The sequence below is a fragment of the Miscanthus floridulus genome, chromosome 10, assembly GCF_019320115.1.
Source record: "Miscanthus floridulus cultivar M001 chromosome 10, ASM1932011v1, whole genome shotgun sequence".
NCBI classification, from domain to species: Eukaryota; Viridiplantae; Streptophyta; class Magnoliopsida; order Poales; family Poaceae; genus Miscanthus; species Miscanthus floridulus.
The window spans coordinates 54,010,566-54,034,826 of record NC_089589.1 but is presented as its reverse complement, the minus strand read 5'-3'; the positions used below and the strand labels follow the sequence as shown (position 1 = coordinate 54,034,826).

Here is a 24,261-nt window from a genome sequence, read left to right as displayed (position 1 = left end):
CTTATCCAAATCCTTGAAACATCTTAAAATCACAGGCGGTGAACTCTGTTGGTAATTTGTCCCAACTGAACTCAAATATCTGCTCAGATTTTGATTTCACTACAACTAGATGACTATGTTGGAGAGACTCCTGTCCTTGAAAGCATGCTGCCAGCGGAAACAGCATCTGTCAATCTTGGCCAAAACAATGAGGATTACTGTCTGTAACTTCTGTGATAATGCTGGTTCTGAAGAATGTACTTGACATGTGCTTCATATATTATTATGCCAATGGTAGCAGAAATAATGTCTTTTCTTTTCGAGGTTTGTCAAGTGCGACATATTTGGAACTGAATACTTCCTCTGAAATGGTATGCTTACACAGCTACACTTCATTTCAGCTTGCTTAATCAAATTCATGATCATTTCATCTTCTTATGCCTTACTAAATCTTTAACTGCAATTACTATGTTGCTCTTTGCACAGGTTACATTCGAAAGGGATCTGAGATGTTGCCCTACATTTATTAATCGGAAAACTTTGCTACTCAAGGACTTTTGTTTGGTAACCGACCTGCATACACTACTTTGCTCACTCCTATACACATCAATTCTCAAGAAACACGTTCTTCAACTCTATAAGGTAAACATGCCTCATCACTATTGGTGTTGCCTTTCTTGAGCCATGATGCACGATTGATTTTTCAAAGCATTTTATTTGCTGCCAAGACCCAAAGCACACTAGTAGAAAACAGACCTTTTATCCGAGGCAAAAATGGACTCTAGTCCCGGTATTTTTTGCACCCGGGACTAGAGAGACCTTTAGTCCCGGTTGGTGTCTCCAACCGGGACTAAAGGTCCCTGCCCAACGGCTAAAAGTCCTCAAACCTTTAGTCCCGGTTGGTAACATCAACCGGGACTAAAGGTAGACCCTTTAGTCCCGGTTGGTAACACCAACCCGGACTAAAAGACCTTTAGTCCCGGTTGGTGTTACGCACCGGGACTAAAGGTTCCCTGATGGGTTAGTTCAAAAGGGAAGCATCCCATCCATTGTTAAATGTGTTGTCTAGGTGGGATGGTAAGCTACGCGCGAGGCAATGCATGAGGTCTTGGGTTCGAATCTCACGGGACGCAACGGTAGGAGGCATTATTTTTTAAAGCTGGGAGGACCTTTAGTCCCGGTTGGTGTTACGCACCGGGACTAAAGGTCCCCCTTTAGTCCCGGTTTCTGACCCGGGACTAAAGGTTCTACCTTTAGTCCCGGATGCTTACTCCCGGGTGGGGAACCGGGACTAGAGGGGGTTCCCCACCGGGAGTAAAGCCCATCTCTGTATTAGTGGCAGCAGTCTAAAAAGGGTGGGAATAATCTCGCGGAACAGTCACTTAACAACTTAAGATACTTGATGTTAGATGTCTAATAATCAATGATAGTGTTTGTTAAAGTAAAGCATCTCAGTGTATTTCAAGGCACACAATCCTCCCTCTGGGTATCTGCAGTAGTGCACCCAGCTGGTTATTAGTTGATCAGGTATGTGAATCCCACATCCATTGCAAAAATGAAGGCAAAACAAACAAGTATTTTGCAGCATTGTTAATCATGTCAACACAGCAAATACACACCATGATAATTAACGGGTGACACGTACATTGTATTACAGTCACCACGCAGAAGCACACAAGGTTCCAAATTACACAGAATAAAATACATGGGCACATATATAAAAATACACTGCAATCAGAAGCATGCATAAAAGCACATCAGCTCACATTCAATCTTCAGGCATTGAAATCGCACTCTTTGTTGTTTTCCACTTCGACTTGTCGCGTTATTATTATGTCCATAATCTTAAAAAGTTTTTCATCCTCAGCTTTGATGTGTTCCACAAGCCTGGAATGACCATGGATCACAACACGGAGCTCATTGCTATGGCTGACAATATCCAGATCCCCAAGCTCGGGAAGTGCCGACTCATGTATCTCCAACCTGTTGAGTGTCTTCTCATGCACTGTCAACTCTTCGAGGCTGCGAAATCCGTCCTTGAAGATAAGCTGCCTGAAAGAATTGCTGGTTAGTTCAAGGGTGGAAAGGAACTGTAGGCCTCCTAGTTGGTTGATGAATTCCTGTGACACCATTGTTTCCATAAGCCTCAGCTTCTTGAGGTTTGGGAGGCGATTGCGGACTTCCATCTCAGGGATGCCATTTTGAGGAAGGTCAAGCTTCCCGACCAGTTCCATTGCCTTGAGACGTTGGAGGTTGGACCCAGTGAACACTTCTGAGGGAATGACAGTAGCTTTTATGATGAGGACGACAAGGTACTTGAGAATGGCTACTGCTTTTACCAAGGCAGCCTTGTTCTTGCGGTTGGCGAAGATGTCCTGGCTGCCCTGACTCTCACCGTGCCGGATGTGTAAGTACAAGAGGCGGATCATGTGGGTGAAGGTCTTGTTGCCCCAGGCATGGGCGTCATCATAGTCAGGCTTTATGCTGTTGAGTGTCTGCAGATTCCTCAAGTCACCAACATGTTTTGGCAAGATAAGACGGTCGCCCAGCACATGACGGAGTGTCTGAATCCTCCAGAACCCATCTGGAAGGCTTCGGACCATGGTGCCTCGGACATCAAGAGTTTGGAGGTTGCACAGCCTGCTAATTGATGATGGGATCTTCTCCAAGGAGCAGGAGGTAACTCGGATGTACTGCAGGTTCACAACATAGCCGATTTCGGCAGGAAGCTCCTTGTCCACCTCAAGGCCGTTGAAATGGATGACACGGAGGAACCTTGAATTCTGTAGCAGGTCCTGCACACAAGACATGGCTTGCTTTTTCTTTTTGTTGCCCCCTCTAATTGAGGAACCAGGGCAGTACCTGACTGGGTACAGGCATGGCCTATCTCCATTTCCACCTTGTTCTCCTCCAGCTTCATTTGGTGGCTTCTCGCCAACTTGTGGAGCCTCTTGTTCTGCCTCAAAGTTTGACAGGATGGCTCGCAGCTTAGGCAGAGGGTGTGACAAAGCTGCATACTTGTCTTTGTGATTCTGGAGCGACAAGCGTCGAACATCCGACAAAGCTGGGATGTCATCACCACTGTGGATCTCCACGAAGCATTGCTCTTGTGCTTCAAGCTGCAGGAAAGCGTGTACTTTGCTCTGAACAGCTACACGCGCATACCCAGGAACATTATAGCCCACTGGTGCCAAGTTGACAAGGCGCCTATCTATCAGCTCCTTCAGGTACTGCTCTCCTACTTTCTCCACTGTTGTGCCCTTTGGTACCAGGAAGCCCTCCGCCATCCACATGCACACAATGTTCGTTGCCCTGATAAAAGTATTCACCGGCAATGCAGCAAAGTAGAGGAGGCAAGATTTCAGATCATAATGAAGGTCATCGAAACAGAGGGATAAAATCTTATCAATCTGCTTTGAATGCATCTTCTTCAGGTGCTTAAACACTGTGTTCCATTCATTAGGGTACTCCTTGGTCCGCAGAAGGCCTGACAAAAGAACTACCGCCAGTGGCAACCCTTTTGTGTTATCCCAAATCCTCTCTCTATATTTTTCAATTGCTTCACCAGGAAGTTCATTTCTGCCATATGTTAAGAAGGTTTCCTTGAACAGATTGACGACTACTTCTTTCTCATCAAATCTTTTAACCTCAATTGGAATTTCTTTATATGGAGGAGGTGGTGTATCTGGTCGACTATGTGAAATTCTCACTATTCTGCTGCCAACATTGACATCCACATCCTTGCGGTCGGGGAGCATAGCAAAAATGCGGTTCCACTCTGAGTTACTGAGTTGAGCATCTATCACAAACAGATACTTCTTTCCTTTCAATATCTCCTGCAGTTTATCCTTGATATTGGCCTTGTGACATTCTTCTCCATCTGTAATGCGTCTGATGATTATCTTGAGGACAGCAGAGGCACTAAGATTTGGCCCAAAGCTCACCCACTCAGAGATGTCAAAATGAGACAGGGTCTGCCTCCTGTCGTACAAGGTCCTCACCAGCTTTGTCTTGCCGACTCCACTTTCCCCAATCACGGTGATCACATGTTGATGATTTACACTGCTTTTATAAAGCAAATGCTTAAGATGACGCACCAGTTCCTTTCGTCCCACTAGTGGCAGGACCACGTCATCCCTGTTGTCATATTTTTTTCTAGTGTTAATCATGAGGTAGCTAGTTTGATAATTGCCAATACTACTAAAAAAATCTTCGTCAGCAATAAACATATATGCATAAATATATATATATATATATATATATATATATATATATATATATATATATATATATATATATATATGGAAATTATTTCCTATTCCCAGGAGTAGTTACTCTCATGTGTATATATCTCTAGATTTAGGGCATATATGGCCCGACGAAGTGTATGTAGATGGAGTATATCATCATACTAGACCATTTAGGGTACTATGCATGACAAGTATGTATGTATACTTAGAGTATATGGTTATACTTATTTTATATGCTACTATCATAGTATTATATAATATATTAAAAAATATGTGCTCTTTTAAATTTTTTTCATATAGTAAAGATATGGAGTATCTTAATATTAGTATGTCAATATACTCAAACTGATAAATGAGTATGTACACATACACAACATGATTTATTGATTATGTGAGTAACTACTCCCTAGAGTATATAAAATGCACCATATATATATATATATATATATATATATATATATATATATATATATATATATATATATATATATATATAGAAGACATATCAGCCTAGGATTCTACTCAACAGTCAAATTTGGTCACCCCTGATCTACCAATTTCATATGGGTAGGGCATATTTGCTGCCGATTTGTAATCCACTTACATTCCAGGACAAACAAATCCTTCATGGTCCATCACGTGCATCCTTTTCAAACTGGCATATAATAACATTTTCACAAACAATTTTCACCAACAGAACCACACAGCACATATATATGACACTTCATCATAAAATAAAAAGAGTAAAGTGCACCCGTTGTCCTCAAACTTGTGTGATTGTGTCATCCCGGTCCATAAACTCATAAATCGCTCATTTAGGTCTTCAAACTTGTTTAGCTATGTCATCGGTCCCTACACTTAAAAAGCGTCCTTTTAGGTCCTCAAATTTGTTCATATGTGTAATTCCGGTCTCTAAACTTATAGATCATCTGTTCAAGTCACACGGCCAGTCCAATTGCGTCTAGATCAGTGCCCGTATGCTGATGTGGCATGCTGAACATCTGTGGCCCCTATGTTAACTCTATATGTGAGGTTAAGAAAAATATAGTACGTGTCAACCCCCTCCTACGTACGTGCACCAAGTCGTGTGGAGTCACGATGCACATGAGCTTGATCGATCAAGTGGGCATGGAAGGTTTTGGTCGGACGACAAAGTGGGCATTGAAGGCTTTGGAGATAAAGAATAGGGATCGGACTGATGGATGGAAGAAGAGATGTGGAAGTGAGGGATGGAAAGATGGGTGAGAAAGTGTGAGGAACCAAAATCATGAAAAAAATTTCTCCTACAGTAGAAGGCTGCTATCAGCATGCAGCTACACTGCAGGGGAAAAAAACAGCACCACTGGGCACACCCATTGTGAGATTCCGGCAACTCTACCTTTCTTTCACTGCACCACCGCATCTTTATAGTTAAATTAAGTGAAAACATTACATACCGTAATTAATTTAATTAACTCATTATCTTTCAAGTGAATTTTTTCTGTTTGTGAGTTTAGATCGACCAAACTTCAGTGGCACAAGTTTGGGTATCGATTCTCCCTCTAAAGAGAGAAAACAAACATGCATGAAACTATGTCTCATACAATCAATACGGATCCGAAAAAAAAAAATTCAATACACAACAGATGGTAATGTGTGAATAGGCTTGGAAACAAGCACTTACATCTTTTCTGAGAGAGGTGACGTGGAGCTGGATGGCCTCCATATTGATCCTAGCGTATTAGACTCTCCCAACCTGTACCTGTCCTTGTTCACAATGATTCCCTCCAGCCTTGCATTGATCAACCTGATCCTGCTGGAGAGGTCACGCCGGACCACGACTTGGGTGGTAAAGCTGGCAAAGAAACTCAAGATGGTACGGCTCCAGCCAGGGAATCTACAGAAAAATGCATATAATTAGTTTATGGATGATGTTTAAATATTTTTTCAACCCTAGCATCAGATAATAAATCTACAAACCAAATCAATAGTCATGACCCTTTTTTATGCACTACTACAAAAAAAAAAACGTTTGTAGCAACGGGATAATTTTTTTTAGAGGTAGCTGGTGATGGAGCCACCCTTACAGTGGGCATGCTCGGGACCCACGAGACCAGCCGCCCCTACAAATGGCAAAGTAGGGGCGGCTGATGATACGAGCCGCCCCTACAAATGGGTCGATTTGTAGAGGCGGCTCACTCACCAGCCGCCCCCGGTGTTGCAATTTATAGGGACGGCTCAATCACCAGCCACTCCTACAAATCACACTTGTTCATCATTGATAATCATGAACAGTTGTAATTTTTCTTTTTAATCTCTGGGTAAAATTTGTAACTAGTCTTTCTCCCTCATATTAACTCCAAATGTGATGATTTTTTTTCTAAAATTTTCTAAAATCATGCCCTATCAAGTTACTATGTTGATTTGGTCATTCTTTTCGTTTGACAAAGTTTGAGCAATTAAAATTTTTAAATTTAAAAAAATGACAAGTTCTAACAAGATTTTGAAACACCAAATGATTTCAGCTGAAAAAGTGATGAATATCAAAGATGTATAACTCATCAAGATCTACAACTTTTATTTTGGTTATTTCTTCATCTGACAAAGTGATAGTAAATATTATTCACAAATCAACATGTCTCTCATATATTTCATTAAACTATGAGTGATATGTGAATTTGTAAATAATATTTACTAACACTTTATCAAATGAAGAAGTGACCAAAATAAAAGTTGTAGATGATGATGAGTTCAACAACTTTTATGTTCACGACTTTTGTAGTTGGAATCATTTAAGGTTTTAAAATCTAGTTTGAATTTGTCATTTATTAAAATTTAAAATTGGAACTATTCAAATTTTGCCAAATGAAAAGGTGCCCAAAATAAAAGTCGTAGATAGTGAAGTGTTCAACAACTTTTATATTCATCACCTTTACAGCTAAAATCATTTAGTGGTTGAAAATCAGGTTTGAAGTTGTTATTTTTTGAAATTCAAAATTTGAATTGTCGAAAATTAGTGACAAAGATAGATGACCAGACTAAAATGATAGACCATGATTTTAAAAAATTTTAGAAAAAAAACAATCACATTTGGAGTTAGTATGAGTGAGAAAAACTAGTTACAAGTTTCAGCCACACATCAAAAAGAGAAATCATACTTGTTCATCATTGATCATCATGAACAGTTGTGATTTTTTTTAATCTCTGGGTAAAATTTGTAACTAGTCTTTCTCCCTCATAATAACTCCAAATGTGATGATTTTTTCCTAAAATTTTCTAAAATCATGCCCTATCAAGTTACTGTGTTGATTTGATCATTCTTTTCATTTGACAAAGTTTGAGCTATTCAAATTTTCAAATTTAAAAGAAATGACAAGTTCTAATAATATTTTGAAACACTAAATGATTTCAGCTGAAAAAGTGATGAATACTAAAGATTATAACTCATCAAGGTCTACAACTTTTATTTTGGTTATTTCTTCATCTGACAAAGTGATAGTAAACATTGTTCACAAATCAACATGTCTCTCGTATAGTTCATGAAGCTATGAGTGATATGTGAATTTGTGAACAATGTTTACTAACATTTTATCAAATAAAGAAGTGACCAAAAATAAAAGTTATAGATAGTGATGAGTTCAACAACTTTTATGTTCACGACTTTTGTAGTTGAAATCATTTAAGGTTTCAAAATCTTGTTTGAAGTTGCCATTTATTAAAATTTAAATTTTGAACAGTTCAAATTTTGTCAAATGAAAAAATGACCAAAATAAAAGTTGTAGATATTGATGTGTTCAACAACTTTTATGTTCATCACTTTTTTATTTGAAATCATTTAAGGTTTCAAAATCTTGTTTGAAGTTGTTATTTATTGAATTTCAAATTTTGAACTGTTCAAATTTTGTCAAATAAAAAGATGATCAAAATAAAATTTGTAGATAGTGATGTGTTCAACAACTTTTATGTTTATGACTTCCTTATTTGAAATCATTTAAGTTTTCAAAATCTTGTTTGAAGTTGCCATTTATTGAAATTCAAAATTTGAACTTTCCAAATTTTATCAAATGAAAATATGACCAAAATATAAGTTGTACATCTTGATGAGTTCTACAACTTTGATGTTTACAATATTTTTTTTGATCATTTTTTGTCTTAAAATTCAATTCGAAGTTCACAAATTCAAATTTTAAAATTTTTAAATATATTTTTTATTTTACAAAATAAAATGTATCATTATATCTATATATATATAAGCAAGTAATTTTTATGAGTACGGGAAAATATAACAAATTATTTTTATTACATTTATACATTTATATATATATATTTACACATTTATAAAAAATATGCAGAAGTAATATTTAGAAATATACGAAAATATTTATAGGGGCGGCTGAATAAAAAACCGGCCCTACAAATGCTGCCGCCGAAACCCGCAGGCTCCAAACCTGGGCTTGGGCCTCACTTTCGCTTGTAGGCCACTGAAACCCGCATGCCTGTTAAGGCTGTCAGTGATCTAAGCCCTTGATCTGAATTCAACGGCCAAAGTTCGTCCCACCAGGAACAAAACTAGCTCCACCCGTCGGACTTCCCAAACCCTAACAAGATTTCCTCCTTTCTCATCCATTTTGGACGCGCGGCCGCCGCAAAGAGAGAGCAGGCAGACGAACGACGGCAACCCTAGGCGAACGGAGCACCGCCGGGCTAATCCGCGCCCCCCTCTCTCTCGATCTCATCTCCACCACCGAGCCTTCCTCTCGATCTCAGCTCCACCACCGAGCCTTCCTCCATCGCGCACTACACCGTTCGGTGCAGGAGGGCTGAGATCCGATGCGAGCGGGCGGAGATCTGATGTGGTCGGATCCTTGGGTGCTTCCTCAAGCAGTCAGCGCCCCTTGGTTGGTGCTAGGCCGCGGCACATGGTGGAGTGGCGTCGGGCTAAATACTAGCGCAGCCATGCCGGTCCGTCTTCGTCAGTGCTTCGGCTCATCTCCGAGGTGGCGGCGGCAGCAACAGCGTGGGCTGGCTCACATCTCGGCGGTGGCGGCGTCGTCGTGATCCGATGCGTGTGTCTGGCTCGCATCTCTGCTGTTCGGCACGCTTCGCAAGTGCATTAGTAAGTGATACACGTAACCTGTATGCTTTGTATTACGTTGACATCGACAACTAATACCATGCATCTTCCTGTATGCTTTGCATTCTTCTCCTCAAAAATTGTGAAAAGTGGTTGAATCGGCCAATGGATGCGCCAACATCTACAGTCTGCACCACCGGTTGCATAATATGGTAAGCGCTATCCGGTCCTCTTTTTTTCACATATTCTTTAGTAGATTTGTCTCCCGTGTAAATGAGTTAGCTTCTTATTCAAGTCGGCATCTACTTTCGTTTAAATTTGCAACAATAACATATCGTTAGATCGTTGTGTCTTCATTTCTCATAACTGGTAGTTTTTATTTGCAACCCATCATCCTAACTTCTGATTTCTTGCTCACTCATGTGTAGGAAACAAGAACAATGGAAAAGCTATCGGAATTGATGAACTTAGCTATTTTATGATTTTCGTATGCTCTTGAGTTTTTTTTGTATGGTTTTGATAAGCTCCCATTGCAACGTGGTGTGTATTGATGCTGTGAAACTTGTTAAATTTGGTTAATCTCAATATGATAATGGATGTAATGATATTGGGTTGTGCATATGCTCAGATTTGAATTATATATATATATTGTAAATTTGAATTTTTTTTGAGGAAAAATGTACTGTAGGGGCAGTTCTAGACTGAACCACCCCTATAAACAGGTATTATAGGGGCGACTGGTACTACAGCCGCCCCTACAAATCAATTTTGTAGAGGCGGCTGGTGTTACTAGCTGCCCCTACAAATCGATTTGTAGGGACGGCTGATAACACCAGCCGCCTCTATAAATCGATTTGTAGGGACGGTCTGGGAACCGCCCCTATAAATGCATGATTTGTAGAGACGGTATGGTAGGGGCAGCTGGCCGAGCCGTCTCTACGAACCTTCGTCAGCCGCCCCTACAAATGCTTATTGTAGTAGTGATAGGTACTATAAGTTTTGTTTTGCAAATCCTAGTACAGACCAGATACTCATGTACACACTCACTCTGTGTGAACGGCACACGCATACCCTTATGAGCACCTCTGAGAGTCTAAAACTGAATTGGATGGGAATGATACTACGAAACAGATTTAGAGAGTCAGTCAAATGAAACGTCCATTTCCATCTGTGGCGTATGGTCTCTGTTAATGAAGATTTATGAAGGGGAATCCTATGCCCGTCTCTGCAAATGTTTTTCTAAATTGAAAAAAAAAATCTCTCATACGGACTAAATTGGTGGATGAGATCCGTGTACCATTGGACACAACCAACTTCGCATAAATTATGGAATTGTTATCAGAGAAAATTTTAATATATAACAAATTTCCTCTTATGAATAATTCTAAATGCGTTTGTGGTAACATTCTATACACACACACACACATATATATATACATATATATTTAATTATTATTTTCATGTATATAATTAAGGGGGTCTTTTGTTTTCTGGTGATATGGTTGAGTTGCCGTCTGTTTTGCTAAGATAGCAATCTGGTGATACTGATGTAGTCTTAATCCTGCTCCTGCTATCCCTTTTGTTTTCTGAAACACTGTAAAAAACTCTGTTGTATTTCCGTTGTTTCTAATGGAAATGGGGCTCAGCCCTCGGTTCCGAAAAAAAAATACACGCAATACTACTGGCTATCTAGGTGTTAATGTCGTGGTATAAACGCACCTTGAGAGATCAATTTGGACGAAGTACTGGTCCACGGCGTCTTCGGCGTCGAAGACGGCGTCGCGGGTCTGCTGCAGCCACACCTTGATGAGCTCGTTGGGCTGCACGCGGCGCGACGGTTGGACGTCGCGCAGGAAGGCCTGCATCCACATGAGCTTGTCACGGAGGCTCCGGATGTCCTCGTTCACAGCCACTAGCGTCCGCGCCTCCCTGCTCGCCACCTGCTGCAGCTTCCACAGCATCGACCCCACGATGGCCTCTGCCATCTTTTGGCTTAATTGCCTTGCTTTTCTAGATGATGATTGGGTCGCCTTAGCTTAAGTATTTACTCTCCATTGGCAGGCTCATCATCTCTCGCTATCTCTCCTTTACCTAATTTGGAGGGGATCATCTGGAGCATATAATTTCTGAAGCGGTGAGCATGGATATTTATGCACCCACCAGCACTGCACGCTCCAATCTCTAGCTTTGTCGATCGAGTACGCCCTTCCATTATTTTTGGCACTTTGATTGAGTAGCTGTGACGGCAGGAATCATGATTTGTTCTTGCCGTCATGGAATACAGCCAGCCTTAATTAGTTCCCAGTCAGAGAGGATTCCTTTTGAGTAATCAGTCTTTCTCAGCAAGGAACAAATCCTTTGCGAAGTTTCCAGCTGTTAGAGCATCTATTAGAACTTTAAAAAGTGTTGTTTCCAGCTAGAGCATCCATTGCTTTAAAAAGTACATTTATCATTACCGGTTTCAAACTAGCCATCTCACATCCTTTGTGAAGTTTCCAGCTGTTAGAACATCCATTACTTTAAAAAAGTGAGTGTTGTTTCCTGTTAGAGCATCCATTACTTTAAAAAGTATTTATCATTACCGGTTTCAAACTAGCCATCTCACATCCTTTGCGAAGTTTCCAGCCAACATCCATTACTTTAAAAAGTGTTGTTTCCTATTAGAGCATCCATTACTTTAACAAGTATTTATCATTACCGGTTTCAAACTAGCCATCTCACAGGGAATGGAACCGATGACAAATGGTATTTTTACTATCTTAGCTACATAGTAACTTATGACTATAGAGCCGACACTATTATTCTAAACTCACATTTGTGAATCTTGTATTGCATATTCGAAACTCCAAGTGGTCTCAAATGAAAAGAAATAAACTATAAAGTTGTAGATATCATCGAGTACTACAACTTTTATGCTGATTTTGTTTCTATCCGGAATAGTTTAATAGGTCTGAGATCATATATTATCCTCTAGCTTTGTCGATCGAGTACGCCTTTCCATTATTTTTGGCACTTTGATTGAGTAGCTGTGACGGCAGGAATCAGGATTTGTTCTTGCCGTCATGGAATACAGCCAGCCTTAACTAGTTCCAGTCAGAGAGGATTCCTTTTGAGTAATCAGGCTTTCTCAGCAAGGAACAAATCCTTTGCGAAGTTTCCAGCTGTTAGAGCATCTATTAGAACTTTAAAAAGTGTTGTTTCCTGTTAGAGCATCCATTGCTTTAAAAAAGTACATTTATCATTACCGGTTTCAAACTAGCCACCTCACATGCTTTGTGAAGTTTCCAGCTGTTAGAACATCCATTACTTTAAAAAAAGTGAGTGTTGTTTCCTGTTAGAGCATCCATTACTTTAAAAAGTATTTATCATTACCGGTTTGAAACTAGCTGTCGGGTTCATAAACCCGGGGTCCATCATGGACCGGCTTCCCACCAAAGGCTTGCCCCCAACAGAAAACATTGCGAGCAACGCGCAACTCATGGGCTGGCCCAAATACCTAGATAACAGGTTAGAAGGACGATCCAATCTCCGACCGGAAGGCCGGGCCGAGGAGGAACGGCGCCCGCTTCCGACTCCGGCCCACCTCTCCGACCGGAGCACTCGCTTCGGTCTCTAGCCCGCCTCCGGACGGCCTCTCCGACCGGAAGGCCTGGCCAAAAACACCACTTCTAAACTCCGACCCGCGTCTCCGACTGGGGATACGCTGAACCCCTGCTTACAGCTCCTCTCCGACTGGCACGGTCAGAGCCGACTGGGGCCAACCGACATGGGACGCCCGCTCGGTAAGGACCAGGAAACGGATGAACTAAGGCAGGGCGCACAAGTCAAACCGCAATACTAGGGACCGTACCCTGTGCACCTGTCAGGCAGTACCCTACGACCCTCTTGGCACGACAGAACCCAAGCGGTGTTGTAGGCGCCGACATTTTCCCCTACAGTGTTGTAGGCGCCATTAAATCCCATATCGGTCAAATACGGTAAGGCTCCCCCCACATGCCTCTGGGCATCAACAGTGTTGTGGGCGCCGACATTTACCATACCAGGCGAACATGGTAAAACACCTTACATGCCTCTGGGTATCAACAGTGTGGCAGGCACCGACATCTGCCATACCTGAAGAAGACGACACAACCTCTCACGTGCATCTAACATGCAACAATATTGTGGGCGCCTACCATCATCCTGTACCCACCGACATGGGCAACAAGACTTAGTAGCATGCGTATTCTCTCCCTCTCACTTGGAAGGCCATCCCTTCATCTATAAAAGGGGATGCGCTCTCTCCATCACAACTAAGTGGATTCAGATCGATCAAGTTCACTTAGCACATAGCGGAGCTCCCATCACTCTCGGCCCCTCTGACCAGAGTTCGACCGGACCTCTTGTACCCCCCATCTTTCTCCTTCTCGTTTGTAACTCCACTACAAACTTCGAGCACCTAGGCTCAGGAATAAAGTCAACGACCGACTCAAACTGGACGTAGGGTACGTTGCCCAAACCAGTATAACCCCTGTGTCATTGAGTGCTAGGCCACATCCGATCACAACGTATGATAAAACTATAAATATTTACGTGTTGGTCACTTTCTGCAACGACAGTTGGCGCCGTCTGTGGGGAAGACGTTGCACGTTCAACACATTTTGGTCATCGGATGGCCCATTTTTCTGCCACCTTCGCCATGGCGGGCTCAAGCGATACGACTCGCTTCGGCTCAGTAGAGTTTCCCACACTCCCACCTATGGAGATGTGGGTTCCACCCGTCTTCGAGTCGTCCCAGGCCTTCCTCTTTGGAAGCCTAGACTTCATCGCCGACCGGCTTAGCGTACCACACCTCCGCAAGGAGGCACTCATTCCGGCGCCCGTCGGAGGGGCGCCCTCCATCGGCGCCGCCCCCTCTCACATCTTAATTCATGGGAATGGCGAGCTATACTCCCACCACTTTCCATGAACTCCTGGATGACGAGGTTGAGAGCGACGGCTCCAGCATTGGCGACGTGGCGTCTAGCCACCGTCCGTCCTAGGAGTGCGCTATGGTGGACCCTCCGGGACAGCCGCCGGTGGTTGCGGAGTCTGTGCAGACTCACACCCCTCTGGACCCACGTGCGGGGGCCCTCGTGCTTACACAAGGGCACGCTGAGGAGCTACGACAACAGCGGCATTACCAGCCGTCGCCTGCGCCGGCGTATTTGGTGCAGCACGTTGCGCCCCATGCGTATGACCCGACGGGCGGCACCTGGGGTCACGCCCGCCAGGTCCAACATGACATCATGAATGAGGGGAACGACCCCCACAATTCGCTCGGGCTAGCCAGAACATCAGCGCTGCGGCAATGCTTCTGTGCGGTGTTCCTGAGCCCGTCGACCCCTAGGAGCAGGCGGTCTACCGGAACCTCTGGGCACTGGTAGAAGCCACCGCCATTCAATTGGCAGAAAGCTCCACATCATGACTTCGATACGTGCCCTCTCTCCCCACTGGGGGAGTGGGGACGCGCTAGATGGATGGCTGCATCCGCTCGCCACTACAGCCGCCAAGTGCGACTCGGGAGGTAGCGGCTGCGCTGCGGTCCGACCTGGCGCCTGCTCCACACCAACCACCGGTACACGAATGGCCCGGTCCGCACCAAGACGCTCGCAACGTCATCAGCAACCGGCATTAGGCCCGGCATAATGATGACGTCCACCGGGCGGCGGTGAGGGCAGCAACATGGGTCCTGGCCGAACCATCGAGGGGAGCAGTGAAACGCGCCCCAGGCATGGTCTCCGGCCAGACGACCGGAGTCCCAGCCCTGAGGGCCCGGGACCACAGGCCTTTGGTCGGTGTATCCGGAGAGCGCCGTTCCCTCAGCGCTTCCGATCGCCCACCAACATCGCCAAGTACACCAGGGAGACGAACCTCGGTATTTGGCTCGAAGATTTCTAGCTCGCCTGTAGAGCCGGAGGAGTGGATGATGACCTTTTCATCATTCAATATCTCCCCATCTGCGTGGGGGAACATGTTCGGGCGTGGCTCGAATTTGTCCCGCACGATAGCATCCGTGACTAGGCAGACCTCAAGAGGGACTTCGTCGGAAATTTCCAGGGGACGTATGTCCGCCCTGGTAACTCCTGGGACCTCAAGAGCTGCCAGTAGGAGCCCAGCGAGTCCCTATGGGATTACATCCGCAGGTTCTCCCAATGATGCAACTCCCTCCCTGATGTCATCGACGTGGACGTCATCAGTGCGTTCCTCTCCGGGACGACCTGTGAGTCCCTGATCCACAAGCTTGGCTGCCTAAAGCCCCGTAGCACCCACGACCTGCTTGACGTCGCCACTAACCATGCCTCCAGCGAGGAGGCGGTTGGAGCGGTCTTCAATGGAGGCCGGGACAAAGGCAAGGCCAAGCGCGTGGACCAAGACGAGGGCCCCTCCACACAGAGGGGCAAGAAGAACAAAAAGGAACGACGTTGATCGGACAACACCGCATTGGTCACCACAGCTGATCGCACGGGCAAGTAGCCCCAACAGGGCCTACCTGACCACTTCAACAAGCTCATGGATAGCCCGTGCACCAACCACGCCTACCCCATCAAACACCTCTACAAAGACTGCGAGCTCCTCAAATGCTTCCTCCAACAAGTCGGCGGGTCGAAAGAGGGAGACGGCAAAGAGGCAGCAGCCAAGAAAGGAGGCGCGGTGGGCAAGGACGGAGACGGCTTCCCCAACCTTGAGGAATGCATCATGATCTTTGGTGGATCCGATGCCATCTGGTCCAAATGGCAGCACAAGGTGTGCTATAGGGAGGCATACATCGCCGAGATGGCCGTCCCCTCCTTCCTCAGCTAGTCAGAATCTCCGATCACCTTTGATTAGAGGGGCCATCCCTCCCATGTCACGAGACTAGGATGCTACCTGCTCGTCATCGACCCCATCGTCCACAAGAAGCGCCTCACCAAGGTGCTGATGGACGTAGGCAGCGGCCTCAACATCCTCTACGTCGACACCCTTGACGCCATGTGCATCCCCTAGTTGGAACTCTGCCTAGCGGGCTCCCCCTTCCATGGGGTGATCCCGGGAGTGCAGGCATACCCACTCGGGCAGATTGACCTGCCCGTCACATTTGGCAACCGAGCCAACTTCCGCTCGGAGGTCCTCACCTTCGAAGTGGTGGACTTCCCAGGGTCCTACCACGCCATTTTGGGGCGGCCATGCTATGCCAAATTCATGGCAATCCCCAACTACACCTACCTCAAGCTGAAGATGTCGGGACCGAACGACATCATCTCCATGAGCAGCGCCTTCTCGCACGCCTTCACATGCGACCGTGAGCATTTCGAGCTCGCCACCGCAGTCATCAACTTGTCCGAGCTCCCACGGCTCGGGGAGTCATCGACCCCAGCATTCCTAGACTGCAACAAACCAACCTCCTCGATGGCCTTCCGCTCGCTCGAGGAAACAAGGCGGTGGGAATCGACCCCACTGACCCAACCAAGACGGTGCGGATCAGGACCCAGCTCCCGGCCAAATAGGAATGCGAGCTCGTCGACATTCTACAAGCCAATCATGATGTCTTCGCATGGAAACCATCTGACATGCTAGGCATCCCATGGGACATCACCGAGCATGCACTATGCCTCATTCCGGGCTCGAAGCCCGCTAAGCAACGCCTACTCCGCTTCAACGATGAGAGGTGCAGGGCCATAGGCGAAGAGATCGCCAAACTCCTGGTAGCTGGATTCATCAGAGAGGTATTCCACTCCGACTGGCTTGCCAATCCCGTTCTTGTTAAAAAGAAGACCGGGAAATGGTGAATGTGCGTTGTTTATACTGGCCTCAACAAAGCGTGTCCAAAGGGTCATTTTCCTTTGCCGCGCATAGACCAGATAGTCGACTCCACCTCAGGTTGTGAGATCCTCTCCTTTCTGGATGCCTACTCGGGCTATCACCAGATCGCGATGAAAGAGTCCGATCAGCTCACAACCTCGTTCATCACCCTATATGGTTCGTACTGCTATGTAACCATGCCTTTCGGCCTAAAGAACGCTGGTGCCACCTACCAAAGGTGCATGCAGCAATGCTTCACCGACCAAATCGACCTGCTCGATCAGCCTGATCAAGCCGAGTGGCCGAAACAAACAATCGCCGTATATGTTGATGACATAGTGGTCAAAACGGCTCAAGCTTGTGACTTGATCTCAAACTTGGCCGCAACATTCACGAACCTCTGAAGGTTCAACATCAGATTGAATCCCGAGAAATGTTTTTTTGGGGTTCTAAAGGGGAAGCTGCTAGGATACATTATGTCCGAGCATGGCATCGAGGCCAACCCTAAAAAGATCACGGCCATCTCTAACATGGGCCCTATACGGAACGTCAAGGGTGTACAAAGGCTCACCGTCTGTCTGGCTGCCGTAAGTCGATTCATCTCCCGGCTCAGCGAATGGGGGATACCACTCTACAAGCTTCTCAAAAAGACGGACGCCTTCATTTGGACTGAGGAAGCTCAGCAAGCTCTAGAGATCCTCAAAGCGTCCTTGACATTGGCCCCAATCCTCGTCTCTCTCAAACGGGGAGAACCCCTCCTCCTCTACATCACGGCAAGCAACCATGTGGTGAGCGCCGCCCTGGTCATCAAGAGGGAGGAGCTGGGACACCATCTTAAGGTCTAGTGGCCCGTATACTTCATCAGGGAGGTACTCGCCGACCCCAATGTATGGTACCCCTAGGTGCAGAAACTCCTATACACCGTGCTGATGGCGACTCCTGCACTACTTCACCGACCATGAAGTCACGGTTGTCACTTTATACCCGCTCGGAGACGTCATCCGCAACCACGATGCTGTGGGACGGATCTCCAAGTGGGCACTTGAACTCATGGGCCATGACATCAGGTATATCCCCTATACCGCCATTAAGTCTCAAGCTCTTGTGGATTTTGTTACCGAATGGACGAAGGTCCAGCTACCAACCCTAGACGTCACCCATGAGTACTGGACAATGTACTTCGATGGGTCCGTCATGGCACCTGGCTCGGGGACTGGAGTGGTTCTGTTCTCCCCAGATGGCAGTAGGCTCCGCTACGCCATCCGCCTCCATTTTTTAGCCTCAAACAACGCCATGGAGTACGAGGCCCTCATCAACGGACTACGCATCGCCATCGAACTTGGCACTACACGACTCTACGTTCACGACGACTCAGAGCTGGTCGTCGATCAGGTCATGAAGGAGTCCTCCTACAAAATCCCCCTTGTGGCAGCATACTTCCATGAGGTGTGCAAGCTCGAGGACAAATTCTAGGGAATCGAGCTGCATCATGTCTGCCAAAAGGACAACGATGCTGCCGATTTCCTCACGAAATTGGCCGCCAGGCGAGATCCATCTCCGAGCGGGATCTTCATCAACGATCTTCATGAGCCCTCCGCACGCATCCTGGAAGGTCCAACCTAGACACCCCGACACCAGGCCAGTGGCCGGGGGCTCCGACCCCGATGCTAAACCAGCGCTCGGCGGCTCCGACCCCAGTGCCTCTATGATGACGTCACCCGCTGACATCGCCGTATTAGCACTCGATCAAACCAACTGGCAAGCGCCGCTGCTTGCCTACCTCCTCGAGGAGGTTCTCCCGCCCGAAAGGACTGAAGCCCAATAGATCGCTCGACGTGCCAAGACCTTCGTCGTGCTCGGTGATGAACTCTACAAATGAAGTCCATCGGGGGTGCTCATGAAGTGCATCCCCACCAACCAGGGGAAGCAGCTCCTCCTCGAGGTCCATGCTGGGATCTGTGGACATCACATGGCCTCGAGGTTGCTGGTCGGAAAAGCCTTTTGCCAAGGTTTTTACTGGCCCACCGCACTACGAGATGCAGAGGAGGTCATCCACAGGTGTGAGGGATGCCAATTCTATGCTTGGCAAACCCATTTGCCGACACAGGAACTTCAAACCATCCCCATCACCTGGCCGTTCGTGGTCTGGGGCCTCGACATGATAGGACCCCTCAAAAAGGGCCCGAGCGGCTTCACTCACCTACTCATAGCAGTCGACAAGTTCACCAAGTTGATAGAAGCTAAGCCCATCACCAACATCCGCTCGGAAGAGGCAGTCAAATTCTTCCTCGACATCATCTACCGGTTCGGCGTTCCTAACTGCATCATCACTGGCCACGGGACTAACTTCACCGGGAAGAAGTTCCTGGACTTTAGTGATGGATATGGTATCAGGATCGACTGGGCCTCGGTGGGACACCCACGTACTAACGGTCAGGTCGAGCATGCCAATGGCATGGTCCTCCAAGGACTTAAGCCACGCATCTTTGACCGACTCAACAAGTACACTGAACGATGGGTTGTAGAGGTCCCAACGATCCTCTAGAGCCTGAGAATGACCCCAAACTGATCCATAGGGTTCACACCCTTCTTCCTGGCCTACGGAGCTGAAGCAGTGCTACCCTCCGACCTCGACCATGGCGCCCCAAGAGTGAAGGCTTTCGACCGTGACCGAGCCATGGAGGCTCAGGAAGACGTAGTCGACCTGCTCGAGGAGGCCCACAAGACGACCGTCATTTGCTTCGCTTTCTACCAACAAACTCTCCGTAGGTACCACAAAAGGAAGATCAGGGGGAGGATCCTTGAAGTCGGTGATCTCGTGCTCCGGAGGACCCAATCAACGAAGGAAAAACACAAACTCTCTCCACCATGAGAAGGACCCTATACGGTAATCGAAGTGATCCGACCGGGCGCCTACCGACTAGAGGACGACAATGGCAACGTTCTCACCAACACTTGGAACATTGAACAGCTACGTCGTTTTCCCCCTAAATTTGGTCTTACCGCTTTTTAGTCAACACTTGCTCCTGTAAAGCCCTCCAGCCTGAACATTTTCAGCCCGGGTCGCTCGGGGGCTCCATGAGGGTACAATACTAAATACTACCTCTTTTTTTTACTATCACATGGTAAAAACTTTTTACCCGAACAAAATGGCATTCCATTCCTTTGATTACCCTATGTGGCTTTGTTCTTACTCCCAACCGAACGCACCCCGCCATGACCTATGATTATGAGCAGCTGAGCCCCGTGGGCCATGCCTAGGTTCTAAAAAATTGCTGCCTACGGAATGAACAGGCAGGTGTGAAAAAAAAGGATAAAAACAAAGCTATGCTAGGATAAAAAATAAGGAACAAATAGTGATTCTATCACAAAAACAGAACTAATGTATTCATTGATACAAAAACTATTCACACGGGGGCTCCCCACAAACTTAACGATTACATTTGTCGACTACTTCTACTCCAAATACTACTATGGCCACTCGGTGGCATCAGCTGATACCAAAGGAGAAGCCACGACACATACCGCCGGACTTAACCACCGCCCGGTTCCGCTCCCTCGACTTCGGCGAGTGCAATGGGTACCTCAAGGACACCACCCGGTTCCGCTCCCTCGACTTCGGTGAGCGCAATGGGTACCTCAAGGACACCGCCCGGTTCCGCTCCCTCGACTTCGGCAAGCACAACGGGTACCTCAAAGACCCCGTTCGGTTCCACACCCTCGACTTCGGCGAGCGCAACGGGTACCTCAAGGGCGTCGCACCCATAGATGCTCAGTAGAAGAGCATGGAGCTCCTGACCTTCTCATGCAGACGAGGTAGCTCCTAGGCAGGGACGCTGCGACCGAGGTATGGCCACCGTGGCTGGAGGATATCTCATCAAACTTTATTAACTGGCCAACCTAAGCAGCTGCAGGCATGAAACACTCCACCAGCACGGTCCTAGGCAACTTCCCCTCTGACAAGGCTCGCCCGGTGAAGATCCATCGGAAAGAGTCCACGCACGGCTCCATCCCAAAAAAGGCCTCACAGATGAATCCAGCGCACCATCTCCTTCGGCGAAAGCCACCCCTTCTCAGGCAAAGACGGCCAGCACCGCCTCGGGCAGCCTCCATCTCAACATTGCGCTCCAGATTCACGAAGGGATCTATGAGTTCTCCCCTCACTTAGGCACCGTCGTGGCATATAGGCACTCTTGGTGAGAAGGAAGAAGGAGGAAAGACAATGGTTAGAGAACAGGCAAAGGACTACAACAAGAAGGCCTCTCCCTTCCCCTTTTTAAGGAGGAAATTCGGTAGCTGAAGAAGGGCAAAGGATTAGAGCGAAAAACTCTCTCCCTTCCCCCATTCAATGCGGACGGGAAACGATGGGACGCGCCCTGATCGATGGGATGCACACTGACCGATGGAGCAGCGCCTGGTTAGACGGGACATGGCCTAGGTATGGCCCACTACTACCGCACGACCGGGTGCGAGAAACAAGGCGCCACCATGTGTGGGCAACTCTCTGTCTTCCCAGGTGGGACTTGTAAAGACCCAAACAAAGGGATCTCCGCCGGGAGAGACCAATGGGCTTCCTAAGTCTGATCGAACAACTCAGACAACGCTGAGAGATAGGTAAGGAATAGAGGGACACCCCATGTAGGCCATGCCGACTCCGTCACGAACGATGAGCACGGATCCTGGTAGGACATTTCCGATTGAAGATCCTCAAACCCCGTCACTCGAGTCATCAAGGTAACAATACCGACCCCCGCTCTTTCTTTATCTAAATCATTCATACATCCATACACGCATTCATTCCATATGCCCGCACCCCCTGGACGATTTGGGCCCGAATCGCCCGGGGGCTCGGGAACTAAGGCATCGCACATGTAGCTAAAATGCATCACAACGCTTCATGTTGCGTCACGAAGTGGCAGTTGCCTCATTCGACATGAGCAACGACCAACCGGGGTTTGAAGGCCGGCCCAAGAAGGGCTCGAGGCCACCTCGCGACAAACAAAGCTAGGGGAGAAAAACACAGATGAGCCCCATGTGGCCCTCGCCTAGTCTGCCCCAAAGTAGACAGGGTCATCTCAACCTTCTCGTTCGATCCTAAACCTCTACCAAACCCATAGAATCTCCATCAAGGGGAGGTCATCGGGCCACCCGGGTCGGTCTCTGGAATGACCCAGGCATCTGCCGGGTTGTAGGTAAGGGAGCAGTGGAATGTCACAGGAGGGCTATGCCGACCCCGTCATGAATGATGGACCTAGATTCCACTCGATCATACCCGTTAGCGAGCTCACCGAGCGCGTCACTCAAGCCCGAGCGATCGAGGCAAGCGACAAAACTCAGCCCCTTCGGCTGTGAGAAACCGAGGACGGGGTAACGCACAAAACTCAAACCGACCCCTACCAAAGCCCAACGGGGCTCAGGGGCTCAAGACACCTAAACTAACTGCCTTGGCTGCGCGGGCTGCACCGATGCCAAGATCCATGAGCTCCGCCTCATCCGATACCTAAACAAACTGCCTCGGCTGTGCGGGCTGCACCAATGCCAGGATCCGCGACCTCCGCCTCACCTGATCCCTAAACTAACTGCCTTGGCTGCGCGGGCTACACCGACGCCAGGATCTGTGAGCTCTGCCTCGCCCGATCCCTAAAACTAACCACATTGGCTACGCAACAACGCCTTGGTTGACAACTTTGTCTTGACTAAAAAACACGCACACACGCCCACTGACAAAAAACCCCCAAGCAATTCGGCCCGAATCGCCGGGGGGGCTCGGGGGCTACACCCGCGGGTGCGCTCACGCGCACCCGCTGACAAAACGAAAACTTCCCCCGCTGGCAACACGAAACCCCCCCAGATGATTCTGCCCGAATCGCCTAGGGGCTCGGGGGCTACACCCGTGGGTGGGCTCGCGCGCACCCACCGTCAAGACAAAAATCCCCCAGACGATTCTACCCGAATCGCCCGGGGGCTGGGGGCTTCTATCGGGTTCATAAACCCAGGGTCCATCATGGACCGGCTTCCCAACAAAGGCTCGGCCCAACAGACAACGTTGCGAGCAACACGCAACTGATGGGCCGGCCCAAATACCTAGATAACAAGCCAGAAGGACGATCCAATCTCCGACCGGAAGGCCTGGCTGAGGAGGAACATCGCCCGCTTCCAACTCCGGCCCACCTCTCCGACCGGAGCACTCGCTTCGGTCTCTAGCCCGCTTCCTGACGGCCTCTCCGACCGGAAGACCTGGCCAAATACCACTTCTAAACTCTGACCCGCGTCTCCGACCGGGGATACGCCGAACCCCTGCTTACAGCTCCTCTCCGACTGGCACGGTCAGAGCCGACTGGGGCCAACCGACCGGAGACGCCCGCTCGGTAAGGACCACAAAATGGACGAAGTAAGGCAGGGCGCACAAGTCAAACCGCAATACCAGGGACCGTACCCTGTGCACCTGCCAGGCAGTACCCTACGACCCTCTTGGCATGACAGAACCCAAGCAGTGTTGTAAGCGCTAACATTTTCCCCTACAGTGTTGTAGGCGCCATTAATTCCCATACCGGACAAATACGGTAAGGCTCCCCCCACATGCCTCTGGGCATCAACAGTGTTGTGGGCGTCGACATTTACCGTACCGGGCGAACATGGTAAATAAACCTTGCATGCCTCTGGATATCAACAGTGTGGCAGGCACCGACATCTGCCATACCTGAAGAAGACGACACAACCTCCCACGTGCATCTGACATGCAACAGTATTATGGGCACCTACCATCATCCTGTATCCACCGTGTGTGAGCAACAAGACTTAGTAGCATACGTACTCTCTCCCTCTCACTTGTAAGGCCATCCCCTTCATCTATAAAAGGGGATGCGCCCTCTCCATCACAACTAAGTGGATTCAGATCGATCAAGTTCACTTAGCGCATAGCGGAGCTCCCGTCACTCTCGGCCCCTCTGACCAGAGTCCGACCGGACCTCTTGTACCCCCATCTTTCTCCTTCTCATTTGTAACCCCACTACAAACTTCGAGCACCTGGGCTCAGGAATAAAGTCACCGACCGACTCAAACTAGACGTAGGGCACGTTGCCTGAACCAGTATATACCATGTGTCATTGAGTGCTAGGCCACCTCCGATCACAACGTATGACAAAACTATAAATATTTACGTGTTGGTCACTTTCTGCA

At 47.5% G+C, this 24,261-nt stretch overlaps 1 protein-coding gene across 1 annotated transcript; it reads right to left on the bottom strand.

Annotated features, from left to right (window-relative positions):
* Positions 1-1,582: 1,582 nt before the first annotated feature.
* LOC136490253 (putative disease resistance RPP13-like protein 3) lies at positions 1,583-11,380 on the bottom strand. Its single transcript, XM_066486735.1, has 3 exons — positions 11,002-11,380; positions 5,893-6,105; positions 1,583-4,116 (listed from the first exon to the last, which is right to left on the bottom strand). The coding sequence occupies exons 1-3, from the start codon at positions 11,265-11,267 to the stop codon at positions 1,755-1,757; spliced, it is 2,841 nt and encodes a 946-aa protein (XP_066342832.1). The 5' UTR covers positions 11,268-11,380; the 3' UTR covers positions 1,583-1,754.
* Positions 11,381-24,261: the final 12,881 nt, after the last annotated feature.

Coding starts and splice junctions, on each gene's coding strand:
- LOC136490253 (XM_066486735.1), bottom strand. CDS start 11,267: ATGGCAGAGGCCATCGTGGGGTCGATGCTGTGGAAGCTGCAGCAGGTG. Junction 6,106..11,001: donor GTCCAAATTGATCTCTCAAG/GTGCGTTTATAC, acceptor ATTTTTCTGTAG/ATTCCCTGGCTGGAGCCGTA. Junction 4,117..5,892: donor TCACCTCTCTCAGAAAAGAT/GTAAGTGCTTGT, acceptor ATATGACAACAG/GGATGACGTGGTCCTGCCAC.